Genomic DNA, 23,997 nt, shown 5'->3' on the forward strand with positions numbered 1-23,997 from the left:
CTTTCTAGGTGCTAAACTAGTGATCAATAAGTCTTTAGTTCCTTAGCTCTCATGTATCACCTTTTTTGTGTAAAACAGTAGTATTACACCAATTCTCCTGCCCTTTGTCTGCTCAAATGCATTCTGTAAACATTGCCAGTTATTTCTAAAGACTTCCCCGTGCTTCCGAAAAAGATATATAAAAAAAAATCAATACTGTCACAGGCTATTTTCTTTCATCAGTTATTCTCCTTAGGCAATTACTATATTATAAGGGATCATAGCTTACTTACAATGTTATAAAAATCCTTACCCAGCTTGTTGAAGACAGGTGAAAAAAATTAGGTTGTATCTGTGCAGTAGATGATTTGTTAAGTAATATTTTGCAACATATTTTCAAAATTACATTGAAGTCAACACAACTATAAACCTCAAAAAGATGTTGCAAATTAAAGTAGTAAGGAAATATGTTTGAAAATCCTTAACTATTACTTTGGCTATCTAGGTGCAAAGCAGAATGTGTTTTTATGGTAAAATCGTGTAAAAACAGGATTAACAACTATTTACATTATCTTAATGACAGTACTGCTGCTAGATGCCACAATTCAATTATGCCAGTGTAGTTCATTTCACTAGGGCTCTTAATATAGCTAATTTTGTTTCAGAGGAAAGAGAGGTGCTTGCTCTGCCCCTCCCTGATGTATGTATTTAACTCATATAATTAATGTTAATCAGAGTTTTAAGCATGGTTTGTGGAAAGAATAGAGCATTTGTCATAGAAAAAATTGGAACTGAAGGGCAGAGGCAGAAGTGACAACCATTCTTTTCTCTTCATCATTCACTGGTCTTCTCTCTTTTTCTACCCTTATTTTACTTAAGTATATTCCACAATATTTAGAAATACAACATTTTTGAGACTTTCCTTTCAATCTATATCCGATACTTATCACCACGCTCATCCAGAAGGGAAACCATGCCAGGCTTGATCAAACCCAGCTTTCTTAGGTTACATGTCCAATACAGCTAGTTCCTACAGTCCTGGGATACTGTAGTAGTCACTATGATACCACTAATACTTAATCTTCTCTCCAAATTTACATTTAAAGAGTCCTTCCTTCAGACGATGCCATATACTTTTCAGTCTTATCTCCATTTACCCTCACTTTTGTAGTTTAAAAAACCAGCTAGAAAAGAACTGTTTTCATACTTCTGAGTTTACTAATACAAGCTACATAGACTAATAAGTAGCAGTTCACAGCAATGTCCCTTTATTAACTTGTTTCTACTCACTTTAATGCAAGTGTCTGCTATTGAAGTAATAAGATTCTAAATTTACATAGACGCCCATTTCTTCATGTGAATGACTACTGTAAATACTGCTTACTTCAGCAGTTCATTTTTAGTGATGGCATCTTAGCTTTCTATATATATTTACTAATTTTGTCTCCAATGCTTCAGGGGAGAGATCAAGACTACCCTTTCCCCCTCCTGTTTTAGTTTTAACTAGGAATAGTATTTTTTGGAGGAATGGGGGGGTTTAGGTGAAAATAATGCAACAATTAAGGCATTTTAAGAAGAAAAGAGATCATAAAAATGAGATTTACGCTTAGTCAAATTCATGACTATGTGCCTCTGATGCATGCACCACTATTTTTCCATTACCTGTGTACTCTATTGTTGTACATTAAAATATTCCGTGAATTATTTCATTTGGTTTTTATATGTAAGGTTTGATAGCTCCTTACAGAAATTAAATACTTTTGTAAATGTGGGTTTAACGCATGATAGCTTCAGCAGAGTCTACACCGACTTTCAGACAGTATTTATATACGGTACCACATTATATGCAAGGATGCTATGGCTCTTGAGCATCAGTTGCCTCTGCAAAACAAGTGACAACTTGGATAGCTGTAAAATCTGCAAGCCACTGCCAGAAAGCAGTGAAATTCAAGCCAGTGAGTGGCCTTCAGAATGGCCAATAGCTTATCACCAGTGAAGCAGCACCGTAAAAGAGTAACTCTACAGTTGAGGAAATTTGTAGAATTCAATTTTCTAGGGTTTTAAGCTACCTCTCTTGTAATATTGATTTCAAGAGAAGAGGACATGTATTTATGTGCACATAATGCAGTAGGTAGTATCATTAGTCTTAAAACAAGAGTCCCTAGAATAATTTTGATGCAGCAAATGCAACGTGAAGTTTTCTCCAAAGAAGCTGAAGGGAAGCTATTAACTTGTGGCAGCTATGTGGACTAAGTGTGTATTTTCATTCATTCAAGGTTATTTCTGAAACCTGATTGAGGGATTCAACTGTCTAGATGAAAGAGCCTCTATTCTCTAAATCTGAATTTACCCCTTGATGAGGGAAGTTGAAAGATCAGCTTCCTTTAGCTAGCCCCTGCTCCTGTTAAGTCCTGGTTTCCAGCAGAGTCTTCAAGCCACTTCTCTGGGTCTCTTCATAACAGAGGCACGATTAGGGCTCATCTCCCCCACCCTTGCAGGGGCATCGAACTTCTCAGAGCCTGGTTCCCTAACATCCTTTCCCATGAAATTCTACACTTCTACCCCTCACTGCATTTTTCTTGCTGACCAAAAGAAACAAAAAACCCAAACAAAACACACACACACACTTCCAACTTTTCTCATTTCTGTACTTTCTGCTTAGTACATCCCCCAATTATGCACGTTTCCTCTGCCTCTCTTCTTACTGCTATAGGATAAGGGGGTTTTTTGGTTTGTTTTTGCTGGTCTGGATAGGGTCTACCAATTCTACCCAGCAGGGCTAGAAACCCTACCCTCCACATTGTTCTGATGTTGTTCAAAGTCAGCAGGACACATGCAGGAAAAAAAAAATTAATTTGCCCTGTTTTGTTTTTAAACTCAAGTCCCCCTGATCAAGACTGTAAACCTCTGAACAGTCCCAACAAGAGCATACGTGTGTGAAAATAAGCAAGAAGGAAAGCTGCTAAATCGTCAATTATATCAACAGATTGCCACCCCCCTCTTTTCCTGGAGCTTCAGAAAGTTTTCCAACTTTTTCCACAGCTGGTCTTCCATGTCATGGAGCATAAGTTGTCAAGAGATGAGAGATATGAGGAAATGAGCATGGACAATGAATCAGCAGGCCTCCCATCTCTTACCAGTCGAGTGATTAATAAAATGCACATGAAACCAAGATTTTATGTATGTTTTTTGAAATACTAGCACCACGTACATCGTTATTTTAAGACTTTTCCAGAAATCTGGCATTAAAACACACCACCAACTCCCTGCTTCCACAAACACAAGTTCCAAAAGCGGCCATATTTTAGCTCAGATCAAAATTTCAAGTAATATTCACCTACTATTTAAGGACCTTCCCCCCACTTGCTAATTTAGCAGTATCTAGAAATGTATTCTGGAGTCCATTAGAATGTGACTGATGAGATTATGAAGTTGAAAATAGGCTCATCAATGAATCCAAATAATTAAACACCACCAGAAGATCACAAACAAATACAAGATGTATCATCTGTTCCGGAAGATAATTTTAAATATTTCCCAAGCTAACAATGAAAATTAAAATATTATTCCTTCTAAACTTATGGATGGATTGGATAACACCTACTGACATTTTCAAAATGGCAAACAAATCGTTAGGAATACAAAACATTCACAAACAAAATATATACATCTTTTTGGTCTGTTTAGCCAACAGTGAATAATCCTTTAATGGATTTTAATGTAGCTTGTGCAAATACAAATATAATCTTAGAAAACATTAGACACATATGTACACTATTAAACACTTTATTCAAAAATTAGCTGTATTAGCAATTTCATATCAGAATTAAGGAGCTGAAAGATTTTGGTCTAATGACTAAGGACCTACTTGAAATGTGGGATGACTGTCACAACATTGCAGCTGAGTTGCGGACAAGACATAGAAAATTGTGGAAAGTAATAATGGACCTTATTATTTGCAGTAATAATATCCATTACTACTTTTCTGTGATTTTTCTGCTGTCAGTTGTCCAGGGCTGTGAATGGGGACCCAGAGCTGATAACAGGAACATTGGGTTGGGGCTCCCAGCTGTCAGCCACATTGGGCAGCCAGGACTTTCACGGAGAGCCACGCACATGGTGGGGGTCCCGCTGTCAAAACTGCAGTGGAGGCCTAATATTGCAGAATCAGCAGTATCACCAGTTAAAAAGGGCCTTCCTAATGACATATTAATTGCAAACAGGAAATATAAAATGTGTTTAAAATTTACATTTGCCTAATTAACTTTTAAAGTTTGTTTTAGTACTAGTTATAGAATATATCTTACATACACACAATTGATACTTTTCATGACCAGTAGATACCAAGGTAATTTATTGTATAGTCACAGTAGTTGGCACTACTGTTTCCAGTGCTGGCATTCAGATACCACTAGAACCTGGTTTCTGTAACATACATATGTTGACCAGTTTCAGTAAATAGTACTGAAAAGGTACATGTCTTTCAATTAACTTAGCAATGTATTGTGCATATTGCAGAAACAATCATCCTCCCACACATCAACACTGGATGAAAGACACTGATGTCATTCTTCTTTTAGTAAAAGCCACCTATGCAGAAAGAGAAAAACAAGAAGAATTAGTTTCCATTCAAGCTCAAAATTTCTTTAAAAAATTAAAGACATTTAACTTATTTTTTGTTTGACAACGGTCATCGTACTGACTCTTACCTTAAATCTGAGAGAAGCTCTTTTCTTCTAACTCTTTCTTCATTGCCACTGCAGTCTTTTCAATGGACAAAACTCCCATCATTCAGCTGTCACTGCTTTGAAGCTTTGTGTTATCTTGAAACAATAAGTTTCTTCATGTTAAATCTTACAAATATCTTAAAATCTAGCTGCAGTTTTTCTATTACCCACACAGTGAAAATTCTGATGTTTGTGCTTGCAAGCTTTTACCTCATTTTCTGCAGTTCTACCTATGATGGTGTTCCAAAAGTCTCTCTTCAGCCTGTCCCAAAAAAGCACGCAGCAAGTCTCATATTCGCTTTGCTTCAGTATTAATATGCCTTCCCCTTCACTTCATTCCCTAGTCTTGCAGTCTTCTATACTGTCACTTTAAAAAAAAATCTCAATTATATTCACTGCTATTATTGTAACTCGTCCTTCCTGTCTTACTGTTTTCCTATTGCTATTTCTAAATATCTTGCTCTTTACCTTGTAGCCTGAGCACTTTGGAACTCCCTTCCCCTCTTTTTTGATTTCATTTAAATACCATTTCAACCCTTAACTGATGCTTTATTTGCTCTTTTAAATTCAACTTCTGTTCTCTTCTGGAATGAGGAGTTTGATGCTTGTTTTTGTGGACTGTCCTTCTGTTACCCTTTCTTGGAATTACTAAAGAATGTCATTATTACTGGGCTTTGTTTCTTCTCTTTTACTAGTTTTTAGACTACTATGTTTAGATGCCTCAGAACATGGGACTTAAAAAAAATATTTGAAAAGAAGGATTAGAATGGCCCATGCTCTGTTCAAGGTAGTCATAAACTCACTACAATAGGTCTTTTCCATTTCTAACTACAATGGTCTGATTAATCCATCCAGAGACTAATAGCTCAAGGAATAAGCCAAATAGCAAGAGTATAGTGTTGCCACATCCTCCCACAAAAGCAGTGCCTTTGCGATTTAAAGGAATGAGATGTGTGTACTATTCTTCATTGCAACAATAGCAATTTTACTTTTAAAAAAAAATGTAATGAAGCAGAATTACAATAGAACCTCAGTTACGAACACGAGAGCTACGAACTGACCAGTCAACCACACACCTCATTTGGAATTGGTGCAATCAGGCAGCAGCAGAGGACCCTCACACACACCCAAAAAATGCAAATACAGTACAGTGCTGTGTGTGATGTTATCTGATAAAATATGACCATGTAGATCATTGTTGCTACCACTTATATAATTGCAACAAATCTTGTATAAAGTATGTCATGTAAGGTGTCTACGGAAAGGTTATGATTTGCTGAATATAATTATGCTATTTGTATGCATGTATCACTTTTGTATCTGAAGTTATGGATATTAACTATGTACCTGTATTTCAAATGTTTGCTTATGTGGTAACATCCACAAGGTATTTAGCCTGCACTTCTTGAAGGAACTATTCAAGTTGAATGACCCATCAAAGATCACTTAATTCACAATGGAAGATGCCTATCTACACTTAAACAATAAGGAGTTCGGTGGCACCTTAAAGACTAACAGATTTATTTGGGCATAAGCTTTCATGGGTAAAAAACCCACTTCTTCAGATGCATGGACTGAAAATTACAGATGCAGGCATTATTATATTGACACATGAAGAGAAGGGAGTTACCCCACAGTGTTGACAAGACCAATTCAATCAGGTGGATATAGTCCACTCCCAATAATTGAGGAGGTGTCAATTCCAGAGGAGAGAAAGTTGCTTTTGTAGTGAGCCAGCAACTCCCAGTCCCTATTCAAGCCCAAATTAACGGTGTTAAATCTGCAAATGAATTTTAGTTCTGCAGTTTCTCTTTGAAGTCTGTTTCTGAAGTTTTTTTGTTCAAATATGGCTACTTTTAAATCTGTTATAGAATGTTCAGGAAGATTGAAGTGTTCTCCTACTGGTTTTTGTATGTTATCATTCCTGATGTCAGATGTGTGTCCATTTATTTTTTTACGTCGAGTCTGTCCAGTTTGGCCAATGTACATGGCACATGGTACATAGGGACTGGGAGTGGCTGGCTCACTACAAAAGAAGCTTTCCCTCTCCTGGAATTGACACCTCCTCCTCAATTATTGGGAGTGGACCACATCCACCCTGACTGAATTGGCCCTGTCAGCACTGGTTCTCCACTTGTGAGGTAACTCCCTTCTTTTCATGTGTCAGTATAATAATGCCTGCATCTGTAATTTTCACTCCAGGCATCTGAAGAAGTGGGTTTTTTACCCACAAAAGCTTATGCCCAAATAAATCTGCTAGTCTTTAAGGTACCACCGGACGCCTCCTTGTTTTTGTGGATACAGACTATCACGGCTACCTCTGATACTATCTACACTTAATGGACTTTCCTGTGAATGTTCTAACTGGAGTATGGGGGATGGCCTCTACTATGACTAAGCAAAGCATAAATGGACATGTGATTTGCCCATGAGACTCGAAACACCATCTTGTTCCCTGTAATTATCCACAGTGAGAACAATGTGCCCTGGAAACATAAAATGCCCTGGAAACATCTCCATTTTGCCTTTTTCCTGCTCAAACCTCTGGACTATGGACTTATACTAATGGGAGCATTCTAACCAAGGGACTGAGGAACTTCCAATGATTTCGAAGCGACCGAAGACTTAACAAGCCAGCAGTTTATTTCATTACTGCTACAAGGCTGATCCAAGAAGTTTGCAATTGTTGTATGTATTTGATTCCTTTAACTGATTTTAACCCTCACCTTTTTTTCTAAGAAGAAATGGTGACACTGTGTTAAATGCAAACCACTAAAAAAATAAAGGGAAAGGAGCATTTTTCTTCTCCATAGTAAAGTTTCAAAGCTGTCTTACATCAATGTTCACTTGTAAACTTTTGAAAGAACTATAATGTTTTGTTCAAAGTTATGAACAACCTCCATTCCCAAGGTGTTTGTAACTGAGGTTCTACTATACTCATCTCACTTTTATTTTTAACCTTCTTTTCCTGTCTTTCTCCATTATCTCCTTTCCACGCAGATCATGGTTCTGTTTTTCTGCATTTTCTTATACGTCTTCTTCCTCTTTGCCGCTATCCCCTTAGACCTTCCCCCACATCCTCCCCTATATTCTCTTCTCCCCAGGAAGTTTCTCTATCACACTTTTCTTATTTCTTACATTTATCTTTCCCCACTTCTTCCCCATGCACGCACCCACAGCTTGAAAATTTTATCACAACTTACAGCAAAACGATTAAGAAGGGCAACATCCAGGTGAGAAGCCAAATGTCTTGGGAGGGTTGCTAGATTCTTAACAAGGTGCTGCACTGGACCCACACAGAGGCTTCATTTTTTGTGTCAGTGTCCAGTTAGGAGGAGTCAGAGTTGAAGATCCTTCCACTCTCTGCTGTGGCTAGCAGAAGGTGGAAAAGATCATTCTCTGTAAGCCTATCTGCTGCCACAAGATTGGTACTCTGACACTCTCCTCCCACAGCCTTTGATTCTGGTCCCCTTTTCCAATTACTAGATTTCCAGGTCTAATTCTATTGTTGCTTTCACAAGCACAAGAATAAAATTAATCTGTTTGTATAATTTTCAGTGTTGCTCAAAAAACCCTGAACAGCATCAGTGAAATCTGACTAAACTCCAGTGAGTTTTTATTCTCTGACAACCTGACAAAGTAGAACCTCAGAGTTACAAACACCTCAGGAATGGAAGTTGTTCATAACTCTGAAAAAAACATTATGGTTGTTCTTTCAAAAGTTTACAATTGAACATTGACTAAGTAAAGTTTCAAAGCTGTATTATGCAGAAAAAAATTGCTGCTTTCCTTTTTTTAGTACTTTAAAGCAAATACAGTACTATGTTAAAAATATTTAATCAGTCTCTACTGCTACCTGATTGCATACTTTCGGTTCCAAATGAGGTGTGTGGTTGACTGGTCAATTTGTAACTCTGAGATTCTACTGTACAAGTACCCCAGAAAGGCACTGAAGCTATCTGTCTGCAGAGTTAAGACAACATTTAATCAGTTTATATTTGGTTCATGGTTGTTTAGAAGGTTGTCATGACAACCACTATGGCTAGAATTTAAGCTTTTATTTTAAAAAAAAAGTCTCTGTAGAAGTTGATTATATTCATCCAGGAAAGCTGCCTGTTCACTAGCATCAAACTCATTTTTCAAGCCTCGATGATCATCCTCTGTCAGGTGTGCTTTAACATATGGCAAATCATAAGTTTTGGCCCAACAAGATGCCAATTAGTTTACAAAAGCAGTCATTCCAGTTGCAATTATTTGCATGACTTGATGTGTGATAGATTAGTTCAACTGCCTAGTTTGTTTGATCTACAAGTAGATAGGCTGCTTACACAGAGACAAAAAAGTTGTAACTTTCTTGCTTAAATATCTGTTCACAATACTGAGAAAAAATAAGCTCTCTTGTGAGTCAGTTCAGTGGTTCTCTACCAGGGGTATCCCTTGGGGGTACTCAGCTCTTCCAGAGGGTAGATCAACTCATCTAGATATTTACCTAATTTTACAATAGGCTACTTAAAAAGCACTCCGTGAACTCAGTACCAACTAAAATTTCACATAGACCATTACTACTTTATACTGCTGTATAAATTATACATTTAAAAGAACAATATTTATATTTCAATTGATTTATTTTATAATTATATGGCAAAAATGAGAAAGTAAGCAATTGTTCAGTAATAGTGTGCTGTGACGCTTTTGTATTTTTATGTCTGATTTTGTAAGCAAGCAGTTTTTAAGTGAGGTGAAACTTGGGGGAGTACGAAAGATAAATCAGACTCCTGACAGGGGTACAGTAGTTGGGAAAGGTTGAGAGCCACTGAGTTAAAGGGAATATCCATTGAGAGCCAACACCGATTTACGGGGTAATATGCAGGGAGGTCCAGTTAAGATTTCATTCCCAATCCAATTTTCCCTCCTTAAGAACTGAATTATGGTCAGTTTTCAAATATATGTGGTATTAAAAGCTCATGTTTTCTGGGGGGATGCAGGGAGAGAGGGAAGAGGGCCTCATGTGCGATAGGAGGGAGGGAGAGAGAAAAATTCGGACTGATTTGGGATGATGTACTCAGTGGCACATCCAGACTGTCACCGTGTTCCTATAAACGGATTATGAATTTATGGATTACAGACCTGAATTAATATGCTTCATGGGATCTTTCAGGAGCCAAGTGAGGAAAGATGAAATAGTTGCATTTCTGAAGAGCAATTTTAAACTAGTTAGTGAAGTCAAAGCATTTGCTACATAATTAATTTTCAAAAACCCTAGAGAGTTTCCATAAAAAACACTGATTTCTGCTTCACTCTTTCTGAAATCAATCTATTTTCAGAAGCCATTTGAAAATGACATAGGTCTATTTCAAAAGCTTAAACTAGCTGGATGGAGGGGGCTATAAAACAATTTCTACCATAGTTTAAATACGTATTTGAAGAAATATGCATAAATATGCAAAATGCACATTCTTCCAAACAGGTTTCAGAGTAGCAGCTGTGTTAGTCTGTATCCGCAAAAAGAAAAGGAGGACTTGTAGCACCTTAGAGACTAACAAATTTATTTGAGCATCAGCTTTTGTGAGCTACAGCTCACTTCATCGGATGCATGCAGTGGAAAATACAGTATGGAGATTTTATATACACAGAGGACATGAAACAATGGGTGTTACCATACACACTGTAACAAGAATGATCAGGTAAGGTGAGCTATTACCAGCAGAGGAGAGAGAGAGAGGGGGGAAAAAAACAAAAAACAAAAAACAAAAAACCAACAACACCCTTTTGTAGTTTTCTGAGCGTCACTGCTGTCAATAAGATTAACATCCGTCTCTAAATTTGACGAACTGCAGGTCTCTCAATGCGGCAAGAAGCTGTTCTTTAGAAGAGCACTCCCAATTAGGAGCTATTTCTAAGACTTTACTTTCAAGCACACAAGGATAAAAATCTATTGCTAAATGACTGATAGCTACTTGGAAGTTAATGATGTTTCTTCAGTTCTGGTTAGCAAAAACATATCTGACACAAACATACAAAAGAGGAAAACTGGCAGGAAAACAGTCTGAAAAGTTAAACACAAATTATACCTTATGCCTGAACTTTTTTCATCTCTAGGCTGGAAATCTAGAGTTTATGGTTGAACTGTCAGCCTTGGACATTCTCTCCCATTTTCATTTCTACATGAAGTTCCGATCACTTAAATTATTTAGGAACAAAATATTTCAAAAGATCTGGACTTTTGCAGTTAAAATTGCAACTAGGACAGTGATTCTTAACCTATGAATCATAACACCACTTACAATCCATTTTCAGATAAATCAGATTTGACCAGCTGCTCATAATTAGCCCTCAAGTGTCAAAAATTAACTATCGCATGGAATCATGAGGCACCTCATTTTAAGCACAAGGGAAAACAGATTGAGACATCTGAGGAGGGACATTTCAGTCACTGAATATGGGTTCATAATATGAACAAGACTGAAGCTTTGATCCAGGCAAATATAGTTTATTAAAATAGTCTATGTAACTTGATTTTCCCTTTGATGTTTAAATTGTAATAATCAATTTATAATAACGAGAAAACTAAAACAAGATTTTATGGAAGACTTCAGAAACAAAGGTTCCCTATAACAAGATGAACAATCTGCTGGACACACAATTATTAATACATACAAATTTTGAAACAGGAACATAGTAAAAACTATTTTTAATATCCTAGATTTTTAGATCTTAAGTCATCACTTCCCTCTGCACCCAAAAAAGTTTTATTTGTATCAAATTTAATTTTTGTAAATGAAAAAAATAAGGAAGGCTCTGAAATACTTGCAATACCACGAACACAGACTTGTTTTTAACTCAATTTAGGTCTTAAATGAATATTCTGCTGTACAGACAATAGCACTGTGGTGCATTTAAATTTAGAAAACAACACCTATAATGCCAGAGCTCCAATTATTGAGAAGAATTAACTCTTTCCATAACTATACAGGAAACATAACTACCTTAAAACTAGTGTAGACATAGAGTAACATCTACTGTTAATACTATATTCCAAGTAATTTCTAGAAAGTGACCTCTTCCTTTAACTAGATACAAACACATGGTACACACTGTCTTGTTATTTCATGGCTTCATCACACTAGCATTCAAGAACCTCCTGTCACTATCTAGTCTCAATCCAAGTCACTCACACACATATAATCTTAAAAGATAAAAATCCTCAGGATGTTTTCATTGGATGACACAAGTATATTAAGCAAATCTTGTTGTTTATTCTTCTGTGCACATGCATAGCTACTCATCAGCATTTGTGAGATTTACAAGTGCCTGTCAAGGAAAGGTAAATTCCCCTGGTTTTCATATTTTTTTTTTTAAAATGGTGGTTCGCCTCTGTCAAATCAGGTGATACAGACTAACAGTTTGCAAATGTCACAGATTGAAATGTTTTCCTAGAGTTAAGATTTATTAACCTAAATCTGTGAATGCTCACTTCTCGTGCAAGGGTTAAGAGTCAGAGGCAATCTTTTTCTTGCAGAGCAATTCGGGGGACAAAATGTAACGCTCAGTGCTTAATCTGCCCTAGGGAACTGAGAGAACAGCCTGACGGCATCACAAAACCGCCTCCTGAAGTAACCGTTTGCACAAGGAAGTGCTCTGGTAGCCCCACACCCGCCATGGGGTGGGGTGGGGGGGGAGGAGATGTTCGCCTCCCCAGCTCAGGCGGGAGCGCACCACCCGCTCCGCGCGCGGCTGGCCAGGCGGCTTGGGAAGAACGGAGGCGGCTTCGCACAGGCACCGCGGGGGCCGAGGCGCTTGGGCCGCTAGTGGAGGTGCTGAGCCGGGGCAGAGGCTGGGCTGGGGCCAGGGCCGGGACACAGGCTGAGGACGGGGCGGCTGGTGCCGGCGGAGGACCGGGGGGGGGCAGCAGCCCCTGCCCCTGGAGCCCGGCTCGCCGGCGGGGGGGGGAGAGAGAGGACTCGGGGCGGCAGGAGGCAGGTGCAGGGAGAGCCGGAGGGGCCCGGCGGAGGCTGGTACCGGTATTTCCTGAAGAGCTGGTCGGACTCGCGGAAGCCGTTGTTCAGCAGCATGTTGATCCCGGCCAGCGCCAGCTCCGCGTCCTCGAGAGGCAGCGGCGACTCCTCGTCCTCCAGCGGCGGCTGCGACCCGGCCATGGCGACGAGACCGAGCCGGCTCCCCCGGGCTCCTGTCACCTCCGCCGGGATGGAGGCGGGAGGGGAGCCGGCCGGCGGCGCCGCGTACGGGAGACCCCGAGGGCGGGGATGCGCGGGGGGGGGGGGAGGGGGAAGGGGGAGGAGCCTGGGCCGCTCCTTCGCTGTAGTGCCCGCTGCGGTGCCGGAGCCTGCTCGCGCACCCCCAGCGCTACTGCACAGAGTTTGATAACGCGCATGCGCAGGTGTATCTGCGCGTGCGCGATGTGGGCGACGAAGGTGCTGCCCTTATCGCCTGTCCACTCTTGCCGTGGAAGCCGCCAGGCCGGGGGCGGGATGGGGCTGGAGCGGCCTCGCGGCAGCGGCGCCTACCGCTCGCCGCGCGCGGGGGTCACGAGGCGCCAAGCCGGGGGGGGGGGCGGCCGCGCGGGCAGCATCGCTGACAGGAACGGCGGCGGCGGGGGGGGGGGGGGAAGGGCTGGGCTCGGTCCAACCCCCTCAGCCAGCGGGTGCGTGGAGCGAGCGCGGACTCTGCCCGCCGCAGAGCCACCCCCAGCAACAGCCGCGGTCCCGGGCTCCTCCAAAGGGGTCCCGAGCCAACTTGGCAGGCTAAGCTTGGAGGATTTAGGAGTCAGAGGGACCCGAAGAAGAGCTCTGTGTAGCCCCAAAGCTCGTCTCTCTCAGCTACAGCCGTTAGTCCCATAAAAGGTATTACCTCACCCACCTTGTCCCTCCAGAGTCCCACCCTCGCGCAGCTGGGGGTGGCAGGCTTGTATTCCGTCAGGCCGCTTGCAGCTACAAAACTGCAATTGTACTGGTCACACAGCGATTTTTAAGCCTTTTCACCTGGTAATGCACAGGACAATGGCTCGTGGACTAGCTCCCTTCCAAACACCCGAAATCCCCCCTCCCGGAAAACTTGTTCAAAATATCAATTCTGTGGACTCCAGTGCACAGGCTGGGTGGGAGGGTTTTTTTTGGGGGGGGGGGTAGGGAAATGGAGCAGGAGTCCCATGTACATAGTAGGAGGGAGTTTGTGCCTGGAGCTTTTCTGAGTTTCCTTCCTCACCCTTTGCATTGTCTCAACTCCTTCTCCCAGCACGCCCTCTCTTCACTGCATTGGTGCACCTAGCACATGCAGCAGCTTGAGTGCTCTCCAGCTGCACAGCCAGCGGAGGAGCTATTAATAGTTCCGAGTCCTTGTGCAGAATCCTGTTTCCCTCGTGTGAGGCATAGCGAGTGTCTCAGGCTGCAGCAGCTGAGCCCCCAGAGCTGTGTAGCGGGGAAGCTCAGCCTTTCCTTTCTCTGCATTGCAGCTTTCCCTTTTCAGTGCATTTTTTAATTTATTTTTTTAAAGTGATTTTAGTGCTCGTGAAAGAGGGTGAATTCACTGCCTTAGAGACTGAAGGTTTGTAGTTTTTCCTAGAGCAATGCCTTTGCAGCTCTCCCTATGCCATTCTGCCAGTGGGCACCACTCATATGAGTTTAAACCTCATCCCTTACCAGGGGTGCTGGAACAATTTTTATAGTAGGGGTGCCGAGAGCCATTAACCTAAACTGTAAACCTTGTATATAATAGAAACCACTTCAAGCCAGGGGGTGCAGCAGCATCCCTAGTTCCATCTCCCATCAGTGGTAATGGGAACTTCCTCCTGAAGTTGACTGTGAAGCCCATGCCAGAGCAGCCCCTTTTTTAGTTTAATTTAAAGCCAGATCACGCAGATCATTAAGTGAACTATGGACAAGTGTACTACCATAAAGGTATCAATCCTAACCCCCAAATTTACAATTTCACACAATTAAGCTCCCCCCCCCACCTCCCTTAAACAAGTAACTGTTCTTTCCAAATTCAGTTTTGTTAAAATACAAGACACGACCATCTTCACAGCCCTGAAACTCTCCAAGAAATTTATGAGTGGAGCAAAATACAAATCTGTTTACCTTCAGGCTAGGTACAGCCATAGGTACTGACTCTGGGTGCTCCAGGGCTGGAGCGCCCATGGGGGAAATTAGTGGGTGCTCAGCACCCACCAGCAGCCAAGCTCCCCACCTCCCCTCCCCTGCGTGTGCCACATCCCAGCTCCTCTGCCTACCTCCCAGCGCTTGCAGCTGCCAAACAGCTGTAGCAAGCTCCAGGAGGGAGAGGGGAGAAGCAGGAATGTGGCACACTTAGGGGAGGAGGCAGGGCTGGGGCAGGGATTTGGGGAAGGAGTTGAATCGGGACAGAGTTGGGGCAGAGAGGGGCATAACCACTATAAGTCTGTGCCTATGGGTACAGGATGAGGAAAAGGCAGCTCTACAGTATGCTTTTTGCTTTCCCTTACACCTAGAAGGGATGGGATCGAAGCAGCACCACCACCCCTCAACCTGTGCTCCAACCTGGTGCAAAACACTGACCAAGTTAGAATCACACACTGAGGTGTGATTCTGGGGCAGCTGCTCATTGGAGCCATGTGACTCATTGGAGTCAGTGAGTCCAAGGAGCAATGCAGAAATACATGGCCTGTGGGTTTCCCCAGAGCTACAGATATTGAAGGCTAATCCCTCTGCCACTGAGAAGCAAACAGCCACCCCTCTATTTCCCAAGTTCTTGTAGTTTCCCAGCCTGTGTGTGTGACTAACCCAATAACTTTAGCATAGGGGCCTGTGTTCACTGTTGTTCTATGGATCCAATGCGTAAGGAGCTTGGAATCCTTGCAATTTTGTCTTCCGGCCCAGCTTCTCTGGACCATTTTGGCAGAACTACTACTGCTAATCTATGTTCTGTAACAAATGCTGTTGTTACTACTCAGCAGCTAGTTGTCCATCTTACAGTTATGAAATTAATTACCACTTCAAAAAAGCATAAGTCTATGGAATAGTTTTGCAGCATAAGACTGCATTTCACCTGTTCAAGGAGAAATGTAATCTATTTAAACATCAGTTATCAAGCAATGTGACTTTTGCAGTGAGAGTTTTACTGCCTATCAGCCATAGTTTTATAGTGCCTCTATTATAAACTGCATTTCAGCTCTTTAGTGCAGAGCAGGTCATCAGTGGAGATCAGCAATGCTGCAAGTTGCATTGAGTGTTGCATAGGTAAGTAAAATTCATGAGGCAAACAAGAATTGTACTCTTTAATTAACTAGCCACAATTTTTACTTTAGCTTCCAGAATAGCTTATTTAAAAAAAGGATGCTAGCTACATTATTCATATCCTTTAAGAGCTATGAGACTGATTCACAACTACCATGTGTAGAAGAGAATCAGAATGGTAGCTTATTATACTCACTTTGTAAATGTCAGTCACACTTCAGGGGGAGCTGTATCTGTGGACACCCCTTTAAAGTGACAGGTCTGCATTTGTGGAACCCTTCTGCCAGGTGTTGACAGCAGCAGAAAGGGCTGGGTTCATTTTCTAGGGGCTTTCTTGAAGCCTTAACTAATGCCAGCTTGAGCCACCACCCAAAAACCTAGGAAATTAGATTTACCACCATGGGCATCATCACAGTTGCCAGGAGGACTGAGGTTGGGACTATTGTTAAAGCCCATTACCAGGTTGGATTATTGCTTCAGAGAATTGGTTGATTTATTAATATCTGGGTTTCCTAAGTTTATTCTGTTGTATCCTGCCCTCTCTCACACCTTAATAAAGTTCTTTGTTTTAACCCCCTAGACTCAGTGCCTACAATTTGGCAAGTACTGTATATTGCCCAATGTAGCTGGTACATTTTGCCATTTCTCTCCTCTTCACACACAGTTAGTTGACCTGGGTTGGAAAACTCCAAGCAAGCTGGCAGTCCAATGCTGCCTGGACTACACTGGGGACTCTACCATCTAACCCAGCTGAAGTATTTCAGCTTTAATTGCATGGTAGGGAGGTCCACACCAGAGTCTCTTGGGTAGGCTGCTGTTGTCTCTGCAGCATCAACCCAAAACTGCCTCAGCTCTGCTCCAGCCACTGCTGCCAAGGCAGAATCCCCACTCTGAGTGCAGAAGGTAGGGGGCCTGCAAGGATTTTAAAAGTTAATACGTGCCACTTAAGGCTTGTATTAAACTCCCAAGGTTACAGCTTTTCTCTGACCTTGGCTTGCTAAATGCTGCCACCACCCAAATGCAAAACAAAAATAGAAACGCCTCCACACCTTGGACCCAGGAAGGAACACCTGGGAATTCCTCCCTCTGGGGTACTCTCAAGCCCTTTCGCCTGCTCCCCCCCGGGAAGAGCTGAGAAAGAAAAAGGAAATTAGCTGTGCTACCAGCTAATCAAACATGTACAAACCTCTTAGGACACCAAAAGCCCAATTCCTTTCTTTTAGAAAGGAAAATTTTATTAATAACACAAAGGAAAAAAATATGTCTGGAATTTAGGCTCTTGCTAGATTTTAAAATAGCAATTCCAAAAATTAAGCACCCAAAAGCAAGCTTTCTTGGGGGGTTCAGCTTAAAGGTTATAAGCAAACAAAAGCATCAGGGGTTAGCACAGAGGAGATTCACAAGCCAAAATAAAAAATAAACCTGATTGTGTCTAACTAAACATTCTCTATCCAAATAATTTCTTCTAGGTATGGAAGGTGAATTTTCATACTTTTTCAAGTCTTGCCTGGCATTGCTGCCCATGTCTCCCTCTCTGGAGAACAGACAAAGGGAAAGTTTCTTTCCAAATTTTAAAAAGTTCTACCTTCCTATTGGCTCTTTTAGTCAAGTGCCCACTCCTTTTCTTTTACCTGTGGGCTTGTTAACCTTTTGACAGACCTAGAGAGGGATTTTACAGCTAACTGGCTGTCTATCAAAGGGAGCTACTCCCCTCACATGTATTACAGCTACTCTGCACCATCTATCACTTTGAAAGTGCCACTGCTACTCTGCATTGTCTGTTGCCTCAGAGCTGCTACCACGGCTCAGTACCATCCACTGCCTCAAAGCCACCCTCAGCTCTGTACCATCCACTGCTTTCTAGCAGTCTCAACTCAGTTTTTAAGAAGGACCAGTACTCTCTAGTAAACTTAACTGAGTCCTCACCACAAGAGAGGCACACCCAGCAAAAGGTAGAAGATGTTTTCCTTCTTTTCAGCTCTGTCCAGGCTCACTTACCCAAATATGCATGACAGTCTCGGTGAAGGTGGCCCCAGGCATATGCAATGTTGACATCTAATCCTTGTATTTCCCCCAACAAGATCAGTAACATTTAATTGCCCCCAAACTCAAAGTTTAACTGTATTTTTATGAAAATGCCCCAAACTATCATACCCATTCAATCAATTCCCTTTGCCCTTCAACAGATGTTGGCTGAGAGTCTCCTCCTCCGTGGAACCCTGCTCATCTGGAATCTTAAGCAGCTCTGCCAGTCTTCTCCCATTTCACCAGTGGGTGACATTAGAGAGCTCTCTATTCTCTAACATTTCAGGCCACAGGACTTACATCAATACTTCTCTCAGAAGAGAATTCTACAATTCACTTTACTCTTAAACCAGGTCCCCCTGTCGTAATAACTGTGTTTACCACCCTTGTTTCTTCAGCAGGTCCTACTGGGTTTTGGCACCTATTAGATACTTCCCTCCAGGAGGATGAGCAGTATGAAAATGCAGTGAGAGTTAAAAAACAAAGTATTATTTATTTATCCAAAGGCCTATAGCAATCAGAGCTAAAAAGGGTTAAAACCACAGGCTTACATGCCTACTATCTTACTTAAGCCTTAGCCTTGCTTTGCAAATTTAATAGGTCACTCTTGTCCCAGGCACTCCCAAGCACTGGGGCTGGTGAGCTGGTCTGCAGTCCTGCAGCTGCTGCTTCTGTCTGACCCTCAGTCAGCATCTCCACCTCCGCATTCCCTGGCCATTTTTATCCATTTCCAGACTCCTTTTTCTGTCCTGGGACACCTGAACTTGGGGTATCAAGTTATGTATCTCATCAGCCTTCCAGAAGTGGTTTCACCATTTTGTCCATTTAAACACCAGCAATTGAGTTAGTCATTATCTGTCTTCTTGGAGATGTGTAAAACTGTGATAGGGTTGAGACTCACCACTGTGGCACCTCCTGCTGGTACCTCCAGGAATTAGCTCAGTCCATGTGGAGCACCCTCCACTGGTGATGTCCCATCCATCTCTCGCCCTCCATTGGTATCTGGACCCATGTTGCTCCCTTCTCTTGCATCCTCTCCAGGACACTGCCCTCCAACAGCAACCTCTAGTCCACACTCACCCCCTTCCAGGGAGGTTAACAGCAGTCTTTCCACTTCACCCCAGCAGCCAACCACACCCCCAAAGTCTAACCCCTTCCATCAGGGGTTGGGTGCAGTCCACTATGGCCACTTCTAACAGCAGGGTGTAATACAAGCAGGAAGGGGGGAACCCAGGCCCACCCTCTACTCTGGGTCCCAGCTCATGGATCCTCTTGCAGCAGCCTCCCTGTCCTCCTTCACTCCCCTTGTCCACCTCTCCTCCCTGGGCTGCTTTCCCTTTGCACCTTATGGGCCCTTCTATCAGGGCCTGCAGCCTGGCAGATAGCCAGCTAGAGTTTTCTTCTGCTCTCTCAAGCCTGCCCTGCCCTGCACTGTCCCAGGTGCTGGTCTCCTCACTCAGGAGACAGACCTTCCCTCCCTGAAGATCTGGGAAAGACTGACTACCCCCACCCCCCCGGGCAGCCTTTATTTAGGGCCTAGCCTGGCCCTGATTGGCTGCTTCTTGCTTGCCTCTGATTGGCTCCCTGCAGGCCCTCTCTGATTGGCTGCCTATCTGCGCAGCCACTCTGGCCTGCTGTAGCCCAATCTAGCATGGGAGCGGGGCAGCTGCCCCACTGAAAAAACCATCCATGATTGAGTTAATTTTCCCCCCCATGTAACAGACAACATGATAGTAATCACATAAACAGAGGTACACACAGTATTTATAAAAAATAATACAGATATCTCCATGGTCTTCACAACCGTACAAGGTACAAGACAGTGTAGAATTAGGCCCCCATTACTTTAAAATCCTTTCAAGTACTTGTCACTCTAGTTTAAAGGTCAAATATAATCCAATTGTTAATTTTGAAAAGAGGTTAGAATTCAGGATACAAATGTCACTTTCAGCCTGGCCTGTTAGGGATGTTTTAGTTATGTCAGTAATAGCCAGTGAATTTATAACTTTGAATATTCTCCTTTTTTATTTATAAATTCCACTTCGTAAGAATGATATGACAAGCCCAAGTGATTCTAAGGAATAATTGTCATTTGTAGGTAGCTAAAGTTACTTGGTCTTTGGTTTTCTGTCTCATAATATACTACAGATGCATGCAATAATGAAAGTCACTGCCTATTATGTCTTATCACTTAAATATTTATGAGGTGAGCTTTACATCTGTTATCATCATGTGTTTTTTATAAAGCGCAGCAGGCAAATGATACTACAAAACCACACTAATATTCATGCTCTCCACAATTTCATTTTAATGTGATTTGTCATTTTTAGGGCTAAATCCTGACCTTTGGTGAACACATGAACCACCTAGTGAAGTCAGTGGAAATACAGAATGTGATCCACAAGTCATTTCACCGTAAGCAGTCCTGGCCTGTTTTTCAGTGATCTTCTCAAAGCTCACAGAGAGGAAGAAAGAAAAGCCATAGATGGGGCACAGGAAATGTGTACACTTTCAGAGTTGCCTGACCACTCTTAGATGTCCCTAATCTCCACTACTGGCAACTGGTTCTTTTATTACTTGCTGCTACAGGACTAACAAAATTAAGGCTTTTTTCAGATTTACTGTTGCTCTGGACCCAACATTTACTCAATCATACAAAGAGATGAATTCATGGGTTTACTTGTTGCTACTTCTAGACTTTGTGGCACTGACTGTTCTGCTTCCGTGTAACAAATAATATTTTTTTTTAAAAGTCCATAATATAAAACAAAATTCATTGTCATATGCACAGTCACACAGTTGCTATTTTGTACTGTAACATATGAAGGTGTGTTATTTCTGCTATTTAAAGAACATTAAATAACAGGTTTTTTCAGAATCAACACCAAACATATGTGCATAATTCCAGAGAAAACAAAGGAAAAACAAGCATTAAATACAAACATCAGCTCTGTTCAGACAGCAGCCACATGCTGGCCTAGTTTACCAAAATTACTTGGGAAAACTTCTTCCTACACAGACTCATCTTATCTAAGGTACCATCACAATATTAGAATTTTTAAGACAATTTAAAATGTTTTACTTTCAGAAGGCTGACTTCTCACAGAGCTCAGAATTCCATCTTAGCAGGAGAAAATACCTGCTTAGGCTGCTTCTATCACAAAGGACCCTAAATGCTTAAATCCAGTTAATAGACTGGCCTTATTTATGAATGGATAAATCTCTTTCTCTCTCTCTTTTCTCATTTGCAAATACACCTGCAAAATCATTTTAAAAGTGCCATAATGCTTGTGATGGAAAATTAATTATCTGTGAAGCTGTAGATAATTATGACAAATATTTCAGCCTCAGTAAACTCTGTCTAAATTCGAGTCTTCAAAATGTGTATGTAGTTTAAAATAATAAAAAATGCTTGTAGGTCATAGCTAATAATGTTCATAACAGAATAAATAACTCATAAGCTCACTCCAACTAAGGGTTATTATGTTTCCACTAGTTTAACAATACTTTTTCAGTACATTTTCACAGTTGTCAGGAAGCTTGATGCATTAATATTATTTGGTAGGGAGTTATTTAAAGATTATTCACACTTTTCCTATCTCACTTTGGGGCTTTAGACATACATAATATCTTAAATACTCAAATGCTTTCATCATTTGGTCCCCCCAACCCTGCTCTACAGAAATAGAAAGGCTGCAAAGAGTGAAATGTCACTGCGTGGGAGATTGTTCTGGGTTTTTTGCTATAATGTATGTGGTTTAATTTGAGGTCAGATTTTGGTATTCCCAGCACCTGCTCTTCTTCCTGGTTAGAGAAAGGGGCTAGGAATGTTTTGTTGAAAATGCCTGTGACAAAACCAGTCAGTCAACAAACATAACATAGTTTTCCAGCCTTGCTAGGCTGGGACACTAACACATGCTAGCTTAATTCTTTACATTCAAATTACTCCTTTGTGGACCAAGCTGGGAAGAGGTGGGTGACACAAACTTACCTTTTATTTGGGAGAGGAAAGTCAAATCAATGCGCTTAAGAGCTGCTGTAGCCCACGAAAGCTTATGCTCAAACAAATTTGTTAGTCTCAAGGTGCCACAAGTGCTCCTTTTCTTTTTTAGAAGGGAGAGAGCAATTGAGAGACTGAGTGGATAGCTATATGGGTTCATAGAGCTATGGAGAATTGACCTTGCTAAAGAGCGGGAGCCTTGAATCCTCTGTAATGGATCTATGGACTTCTACCTCCTTTTCCTAAGACTCCTCAACCAATAGTTCCTCTCCTGGCAGTAGCTAAAAGCACATCCTTTCTCTTTTTTCTGAAATATAGTTGCAGGTGGGAACCCCACTTTAAGATCTAGGGAGGAATAAAAATTTGGGGGTTAACTTAAGGCACAGGACTTGCAGACAAGAGATTCCATCACAACTTTCCTATGTGAACTTGGATCAGGCATTGAACTTCTCTGTGCATCAGTTTTTCCCCATCTGTAAAATAGTAATAGTAACTCACATTAACCCAGTGTGGATCTTTATCCCTCTCTAATGTCAGGTCCACATAAAAGATGTTTCTCAGTTATGTTTCTTCTTTCAAACTAATGGATCACATTCTTTAGCTCAAGCAGTAGAGACTCATGCTCTTAGAGCCAGAGGTTCATTCCCCACAAATTACTTGATTAGGGTGTCCTTACAGGATAATAATACTTTCCAACCTCAGAGGTGTGTTGCAAGGCTTCCCTACTCCATATTTAAATGCTCTAAGAATCTTGGGTGGAGAACACTGTATATAAGTGTAAATTAGTGTTCCTAACTCTTTAAATGTGAACTTCAGAATACTGTTTTTATTTATTGTCCCTGCTGCTTTCAGAAATCGTGTGCATGTTTCATATTTTATTACTGAATACATCCCAGTAGTTAAACTCTCTCATGGTGATTCATGACACTTACTTCTGGGAGAAGCCTCCTTCTCCCCACCCATACTTATTTTCAGTTTTACTGTTCTTGTAACCAAACATTACTGAGGTCTGTCAAAAGTGGTGGCCATGTTATTTGTCTTCATCACTGAAATAAGTTGCTACATTTCAAATAAAGTGCATAGGAGATTTGGTTCCTCCATTGGACAGTCCTGTTAACAGTGCATCTCAATAATCCTGAGCTGACAAAGATGGTGAGCTTGCTCCTTTGCATATGCCAGAATCTGAACTACAAAAATCCTAGATCCTGTCAGTTTTAGTTACTTACATTTTAAGAATGTGATCCTGCCCTCCAGTAAGTGGTGTTCTGTACATCCTTGGGTATATTTAAAAAATCAATTCTGGGGCCTGCACCCATAAACACTGTGTGCTGACCTTTCCAAGAAGCAACATGTATTGTTGTATACATCATAAGGCAGAATAAAGTCCTAAAACACTCTGAGAGACAGGAGATGTCTCTGACTGTCAAAGTTATTGTTTCTAGTTGCTGGATTATCATCTGTGAAACAGTGCTGTGGTCTGAAAAGTTTTGCCACATGTGTGCAGGAAAATAACTGCCTGTGCTATATAATTTAAAGGGGGTGAGGAGAATCATCATTTCCCTTTGTAAGCCCAAAGTGAAGGGCTCTTCCTCTATTAAATCTGTGCATTCAAGCAGGATAATTTTCATGCACAATCAAGTGATAGTAATCGCCAGAGGCAACAGCTGGGTAGTGTTGATCATGCTTAAGTAATCTTTATACCAATGCCTTTCATTCTTTCATCTGCTCTTCTAATATCAAAAACTAAGTGTTTTGATAATGAGTATTTCACCCAACAGTCCCTGAATTTTGACTATAACTATACAGCAAAGAGTAAGGATAATGTTTCTGTCACTTGATGGTATCATTTTTCCTGATCAAAGATAAGATTTAACAGAGGGTTTAACACATTAGGAAGCTAATGTTTGGTCAACCAGAAAAAATACTTCAGTTCAGAAAATTCTAAGATTAAATTAGGCAAAGTAAAGATCTTATCTGCTGTTTTTGCTGCTGAATGAAATCATCAGACCCATACATTTCAGCTCTATACTTTGGGCTA

General features: G+C 41.3%; 1 protein-coding gene and 1 long non-coding RNA gene across 6 annotated transcripts in view; one reads left to right on the top strand and one right to left on the bottom strand.

Annotated features, from left to right (window-relative positions):
• The window catches only part of TTC39C (tetratricopeptide repeat domain 39C), a 61,126-nt gene extending 48,082 nt beyond the window's left edge, over positions 1-13,044 (bottom strand). For 2 of the 5 annotated variants that reach the window (XR_012157238.2, XM_073331367.2), the window contains exon 1: positions 12,726-13,042. Coding sequence is in view for 3 of the 5 variants with exons in the window: in XM_073331367.2 (XP_073187468.1) it covers positions 12,726-12,862 (137 nt within the window). In the remaining 2 variants the exon portion in view is untranslated. Of the gene's footprint in view, positions 1-4,688; positions 4,803-4,916; positions 6,205-12,725 lie in introns of those variants that run through there. The other 3 variants (XM_073331369.1, XM_073331370.2, XM_073331368.1) reach the window with 3 other exon arrangements.
• Positions 13,045-13,326: 282 nt separating this feature from the next.
• LOC140905930 (uncharacterized) lies at positions 13,327-21,430 on the top strand. Its single transcript, XR_012156986.1, has 2 exons — positions 13,327-13,567; positions 20,290-21,430. It is a non-coding gene; the product is annotated as an uncharacterized LOC140905930 (long non-coding RNA).
• The last annotated feature ends 2,567 nt before the right edge of the window (positions 21,431-23,997 follow it).

The sequence above is a fragment of the Lepidochelys kempii genome, chromosome 2 (genome assembly GCF_965140285.1).
Source record: "Lepidochelys kempii isolate rLepKem1 chromosome 2, rLepKem1.hap1, whole genome shotgun sequence".
Classification (NCBI taxonomy): Eukaryota; Metazoa; Chordata; order Testudines; family Cheloniidae; genus Lepidochelys; species Lepidochelys kempii.